Raw genomic sequence first — 6,663 nt, 5'->3', positions numbered from 1 at the left:
CTTAGTGTTTTGACGGCTGGGGTCTGTTGGCCTTGGCTGGGTGGGGTGCTGAGTGGTGGCAGTGCCTTTGGAGCTCTGCTGTCCCCAGTGCTGCATTTCCTTCAGAGCTGTTTGCAGTGAGTAAAACTAAGCTTGTTAATCTTTCCCTCGTGTTTTTTTTTCCCTTGGCATGATCTCCCTTCTACACCTTGGAGCTCTCCTGTCTGTCTGAAAGCCGCATGCAAACTGTGAATCCGATTAGAGCCGCAGAAACTGCGGAGTGAACTGTTACTGTGCCAGAGTCACAACCCGGGGCCTGCTCTGGCTCTGTGGTTTTGGTGGACAAAGGACTGGGCTTTGCCCATGCTGCTGTCCTTACTCAGGAGCTTCCTGCGTAAGACTACCAAAGAGTTGGCACTGCAGTTGGTATGTCAGGTTATCCAAGAGAGTCTCTGTTGTGAAAGCAGGAGCATGGACTTACTGTGCTGTGACTGTTACATGGGTTTGGGCAAGATGAAATCAGGGGTTTGTAGTGTCTTGAATGCCTGTTTTCTTCCCTCCTTTTAGAGTTGTTTGTCTTGGGTAGAACTCTCAAAATGGAAGAGGGAGGGCATAAAATACTAGTTCTAAGTGTAATGACTGGGAGACAACCTTTAAACATCCTGCTGATGTCTAATTCCAAGTTCTAATCTGGATGAAAACATAGACACCTCAGTCCCAGTTCACTTGGTGCAGTTTCTCGGTTGCTCAAGGCAGCTGTAGGTTGACTGGATAGTGTGAAACACTTGTTGTCTCTTTGCAGGGCCACGATGGGCATCCTGGAATATCGGTGTATTCATCTGCATTCGTTGTGCCGGGATCCACAGGAACCTGGGAGTTCATATATCCAGGGTAAAATCTGTCAATCTTGACCAGTGGACACAAGAACAGATACAGGTAATGCAACTGGAACAGAACAGTGGTGTTCTGCTAGTGGGGCCTCAAAGCCCAACAGGCCAAAGATACGGGAAGTGAAACAGGAAGGAGATACCAAGCTGGGTTAGACTGGGAGGGAAAATATCATCATTTCAGTCTCGGCAAACATCAGAGGGTAATGACAAATGCCCTGCGAGTTTCTGTAAAACTGCCCAAGGCTCCTGCTGTCTGGAGCTGCTGCCCGCCTCTCCTTGAGGCTTCCAGAAGGTAAAAGTCATTCTGGAAGTGCAGGATTTAAGTTGTTAATGTCATACTTGTTTTACAGTATCATGCTGTGGTGCTGGGGGTTGGTTGATTGTGCAGGGCAGGGGGGTCACAGCAACTGCATCAGGGATCCCAGCTAGACAGCTCACCCCGAAAGCCTGAAGAGTGGCTTTCAGGTGCAGAACTGACTTCAAAGGTCCACATGTGCCTTCTAAATAACATGGGTAGACTTTGCTTGGTGGCCTGGTGTGCTGGTACTTGTAAAAGCTTTAATGTCCGTGAAACAAGCAGTTCACAAACTCTTCTGAATTGCAGTGCATGCAGGAGATGGGAAATGGCAAAGCAAATCGCCTGTATGAAGCCTACCTGCCCGAGAACTTCAGGAGACCTCAGACAGACCAGCATCCTTTCTTCCTCTGCTGCTGGGGGAACACGGAGTCTCTTCATCATGTTGCTTTGTAGCTGCACTCCTTGCATAGGAGGTTTAACTCCATGTGCCTGGGCATTAGCTGTAGGAATGAGTTCCTAGCTTAGGCACCCCCTGAGCGTGGCGTCCCCGCCGGCTACTCGCCTACAGAACGGAGCAGAAGAGAGTTAAGAGGATTGTGGACGAGCAGTAGGGGTGGAGATCTGGAACACAAGTGTTACAACCCACAGCTATCACATGAGATGTGCTGCAGTCTGTGGCAAATAGAAGGGTTGACTATCAGACATGCTGAGCATTTAAAATTGTCAGTGGCGCAAAGAAAAATGTTTAATGCTTCTGAAAAATGAAGCTGTAACTTTTAGGGGAGGGTTTCTAGTTGTTACAGGGGTGTAGTGTTGTGAACCTAGAGAAACACAGGAGCACCTCGCCACTACCATGTTTGTCTTATGCTGGTGCCTGAGGTGCTTTCGTAGGTGCAGAATCCATTTCTCTGACCACAGTGTGACTTGTGCTAATGACATGTACGCTCTTAAGTGATGATTGAAGTAAATACACATCAGCGAAGGAAATACGCTGGGAATTTAAGCCCTGGTTTAATGTACCTTTTATAGCACGCTCAGAATAACCCAAGCACAAAAACAGAATAGCTGAAGTAGTTGGATCCAATTATTATATCCAACTAAATTATTTTAAGTTACTGCTGGAAATGCTTTTTAAACAGTCGTGAGTTAGTTACGGCCTGTACCTCGTATCCGCATGTCAAATACTGCTACGTAAGTCTTCTATTCTTGAATCGTTTGTCTTTAACGAGCTGCTCACAGAGCGGTGGAGAGCTTCATTCGGGATAAATACGAAAAGAAGAAATACATGGACCGAAGTATCGACATCAATGCGTTCAGGGTTAGTTTCTCATTGCTTCTGCAGCAGCTCTGACATGTGTTAAGATACCAGTGTATGTCTGTTGTATGAGTGCGCAGTGACTATGAAAATAGTTTAAGTGTTTCCTCTATTAGTGACTAATCTCTTTGCCAGGCTGATTGCAGTCACTCTTTCTGGAGAAAGAATTTAAATTGGAGAGGGCCTTTGAAAGCCAACTCATCCAGCTCCTTGCTTGAAGCCAGGCAAGCCTCAAATACAGGTCTGGAGCTGTATCTGAGGTGTTTTAGAGTAGTAACAGTGTCATGTAAAGCTCTGTATGAACTTTCTCTTGGTATGATGACAGTTTTGACCCTCATGTCAGCATCCTTTTCCTTTCAGAAAGAAAAGGATGACAAATGGAAGAGGAGTAATGAGGCGGTATCAGAAAGGAAGCCAGAACCCATCATCTTTGAGAAGGTGAAAATGGTAAGACCCAAAGGCGTGGCGATGGGTCAGTTGTAGAGACTGCTGTGGAACAGAGCAGAGGTAACCCAGCTTGGTGTGGAAGCATTTCTTTTGGCCTCAGTCATAGCAGTGGATGCACTGAGTCACACTAATGGTAGTTTTCCTCTGCTTCTCAGCAAGATACTGAGCAGATGGGCTCTGCCTTGCATGGCAGAGCCGACTGGAATCCAGCTTGGGCAGTTACTCTCTTCCTAGTTTAGAGCATGCTTGGATTTGTCAGTGGGTTCCGACATAAAGGGACAATGAAACAACTGTGTAATACTTGCTCTGAAATCCTGCTCACTTTGGAAGCGTCCCCTGGGGAAAAAAGGATTTCAAGGGTTAATCTCTCATTAAAGCCTCTAATGTATCAGAGTAAAACCAAAATTTGAACAAGGCTTTTGGTGTTTTTTCCCCAGCCTCAAAAGAAAGAAGAATCACAGCAGTCTAGAAAAAGTTCTCCTAAATCTACTGAGCCAGTAATGGACTTGCTAGGACTTGGTAAGTACCTTTCCAGCTGTATTGTGCCTGCTGCAGTGGCCCTACTCCCCATCTTTGATCTGATGGGTTTGAGCTTTGAGTATTATTTGGCATGTCAGGTGGGCAGTAGCCAATGGGATTATCAGTGTTTTGCTTCAACTTCAGTGCAACTCAAGCGCAGTGCTCAGCGCTGCAGCAGGAACGGTTTTCCTTTAAGCGGGTGTGGTGGTTGTGCCCATAGCATTGCAGGAGCAGCTTTAGTGGTCTCCAGACGCAGCGTTGGCTGCTCTCAGGATAATAGGACGGGCATGGCTTGTCCTTGGTCCTCTGAGCCAGCTCCTTTTTGGCACCAGAAGGATGAGCCAAGAGCTGGCAGTGTGTGTTGGCTGAAGTGGGTTGCAGGTCAGGTCACTGGGTTGAGTGGCATATGTGCAAACCGCCTGCTTGGCCAGGAGGCCATCTGTGAGAACAGCCGTCACAGCTCTGTCTCTCGCAGATGCTCCCGTGACCACCACCGTTCCAAACGGCAGGCCCAGCAGCTTGGAGAAGGACCTTGATCTCTTTGCATCGGTGGGGTCAAACTCTGACTCCAGGAAGGTAAGTAGGGAGCATCAGTGCTTGACAAAGCCTTGTTAGATGCTCGGATGAGGGGATGATCTGTGTCTTCCCCCAGTGCTGAATGCAGCTGTTGCTCTTGTGCTTTCTCAGGTCACTGGCTCTATGCCAACATCTGGAAGTGCTGGATCTGTTCCTGAAAACCTGAACCTCTTCCCTGAGCCAGGAGGTAAAGGGGAGGAAGTGGGGAAGAAGCAGCTCTCTAAAGACTCCATCCTCTCCCTGTACGGCTCTCAAACACCTCAGCTGCCTGCGCAAGGTAACAGGTCTCAGAATAGAGCTGTCAAACGGCAGCGCGCTAATCCAGAGTGGGTGGGGTGTCCTGATAGCTGACAAGCAGAGATGTGGGAATGTAGGTGGTCCTTCTCGAACTGGTGTGTCGCATAATGAGCAGCTTAGTCTGGCTGTCATGGCGAAGGGAACGTTGTGATAGTCCCCGACTGGAAGGATCGGCATTTCAGCCCTGTAAGTGCAGCAGTTCTTCCCTTCATCGCTTCTCTGCCTGTTTCTAGGAGCGATGTTCATGGCCCCGGCTCAGATGGCCTATCCTGCAGCAGCATATACTGGCTTCCCAGGGGTAGCCCCCTCCAGCAGCATGATGGGAGGCATGATGGCTCCATCGGTGGGAATGATGGCCCAGCCAGGAGCTGCAGGGATGGTGACTCCCATGGCCATACCAGCAGGATACATGGGTAACGTGCAGGCCGCTGTCATCAGTGTCCCCAACGGGATGATGGCGGCACAGCAGGCTGGCTACGTTGCTGGCATGGCAGCGGTTCCCCAGCCCGTCTATGGGGTGCAGCCAGCACAGCAGCTTCAGTGGAACCTCGCTCAGGTGAGGTGTGATCTTCTGCCGATCCCATGGCGGATGGAGGGCGGGGGAGGCAGAGGCAGTTAGACCTGAGCCTCTTACTGGGAGACTTCGGGGCTTTGATAGCCTGGCTCCGGGGGTGGGATGAGTTCTGTGGACACTGCAGGCAAACTGGGGGACCACAGTGGGCTAACTCGATCAGAGGGCTCAGTGCTTGTGGGGAACAAAAATCAGTGCAACAGCTAAAGCAGAAACTGGCTCAGCTTGCAAGATGGGCGTACACACAAAACCGGTGGCTGCTGTCTACCACAACGCCTCAGAATGCTTTGTTTAAGCCTAATAGGTGGGGAGCAAGAGTTTTACCTTTGAGCACTGTGGGCTGGCAGTCTCCTTGACACAGCACTGACTTCTCTCCTCTCCCCTTTGCAGATGACCCAGCAGATGGCTGGGATGAACTTTTATGGAGCTAATGGCATGATGGGCTATGGACAGTCAATGGGTGGAGGAGGTGCCCAGGGCAGCAATCAGTCCCTCAGCACTCAGATGTGGAAATGAGCCCTTGCATCGTGACCATTTTTGCCTTCTGTTCTGTTCTTCAAAACTGCTCCATGAGACATTCAGGGTTTTTCTTTCTGGCCGGCTCCCGGCCTGAGCCTCTTTCCATAGCCGAGACCCATCTCTGCCTTCTCACTGTCGGACACGGTGAAACCTCAGTGGTCGGAACATGAGCTCCCCTGTATTTAGCACAGTCAATGCACACTTCTGGGGCAGACCCCGCTCCTTGCACAAACCTCCACTAATGCTTCTGGGTAGCACTTAATGTCCTGCTGGGCACCTGAGGGCCTCGGCAGATCTGGGGTTTTAAGTACAGTATTAAGTACCGGCACTTAGGAATCACTTCAACTCCAGGGTTAGCTGGGTTTTGGTTAGCGGAGGGGTGGAAGCCTTGTCTGGTGCTGAGGAACTGGATCTTGACCCGAGCCCAGGGGCAAGCAAGCCTTGCTACCTCTTCCCTTGAGTGGAGTTCTCCGGAGCTGAGGCCTTGCTGTGCTTGGCTCGCCAGCCCTCATTGGAACCAAAGTCATTTTGAAGACCCCACTCCCTCCCCCCGTGAGCAAGCAGGATTCTCGCGCAGTGTGGGGGCAATTTGGAATGTGAACTCGCCCTTGAGTGGCGTTTGTCTGGTATGTGGTGTTAATGTATTTAACTTTTAATGATCTAACTGAGCGTTAACTTATCAAGGGCTGAGAGCCCACTGCAAGTTTTCTTACACTTTTAAAATGACTATGACATCCTAATTTATACATTTTTCATATTTTTATGTTCCTGTGTAATCCTGGTACCCCTTCCTGGCTGGCTTTTGACATTTTAACCTAGGCATAAGAAGGGGGTGGGTCAGATTTCTTTTTCTCATCTTCGGTAGAACACAAACTGCTTAAACTCATCAGCGTGAGCAAGAACTCGGACTTCTACGGTCTGTCCTGTGTATATGTAAATTCCCAAATAAAAATATTGCGGTGATACCTCAGCTGACTCCTTGTGTTGTCAAACAGTGTGACAGATGGTGTTAAACACCCCGGTCAGGGGGTGAGATGTTCACTTCAGGTGCGGGGGTCTGGAGCCTTCCATCCAAATCAGACCGACTCCATCTGCTTCCTAGCAGGGCTGCGTCCCCATGGCAGGAGAATGGTGTTTTCCTGGGAGCTCAGGACTAGCACTGTGCACAGAACTAGGCTCGGCAGAGGCGGAATCGGGTCAGTTGATGCTTTTGTACACAAGAGAGACTCGCAGCGGGGGGGCGGGAGTAACG

At 49.7% G+C, this 6,663-nt stretch overlaps 1 protein-coding gene across 1 annotated transcript; it reads left to right on the top strand.

The window, feature by feature from the left end:
* The first annotated feature begins 777 nt into the window (after nucleotides 1-777).
* On the top strand, nucleotides 778-5,679 carry SMAP2 (small ArfGAP2). The gene is made up of 9 exons (XM_010131629.1): nucleotides 778-915; nucleotides 1,474-1,559; nucleotides 2,407-2,485; nucleotides 2,843-2,929; nucleotides 3,367-3,448; nucleotides 3,924-4,024; nucleotides 4,136-4,301; nucleotides 4,558-4,877; nucleotides 5,283-5,679. The coding sequence occupies exons 2-9, from the start codon at nucleotides 1,477-1,479 to the stop codon at nucleotides 5,406-5,408; spliced, it is 1,044 nt and encodes a 347-aa protein (XP_010129931.1). The 5' UTR covers nucleotides 778-915; nucleotides 1,474-1,476; the 3' UTR covers nucleotides 5,409-5,679.
* Nucleotides 5,680-6,663: the final 984 nt, after the last annotated feature.

Source organism: Buceros rhinoceros, unplaced genomic scaffold, assembly GCF_000710305.1.
Source record: "Buceros rhinoceros silvestris isolate BGI_N320 unplaced genomic scaffold, ASM71030v1 scaffold22652, whole genome shotgun sequence".
Lineage (NCBI taxonomy): Eukaryota > Metazoa > Chordata > Aves > Bucerotiformes > Bucerotidae > Buceros > Buceros rhinoceros.
The sequence above is the reverse complement of the archived record's forward strand: the minus strand, read 5'-3'. Positions and strand labels throughout refer to the sequence as shown.

Bases quoted from the DNA above. Each gene is read 5' to 3' on its own strand.
- SMAP2 (XM_010131629.1), top strand. From the start codon at position 1,477: ATGCAGGAGATGGGAAATGGCAAAGCAAATCGCCTGTATGAAGCCTAC. The intron at 2,930-3,366 runs GTAAGACCCAAA...TTTTTTCCCCAG, and splicing joins TCTTTGAGAAGGTGAAAATG to CCTCAAAAGAAAGAAGAATC. The intron at 4,025-4,135 runs GTAAGTAGGGAG...GTGCTTTCTCAG, and splicing joins CAAACTCTGACTCCAGGAAG to GTCACTGGCTCTATGCCAAC.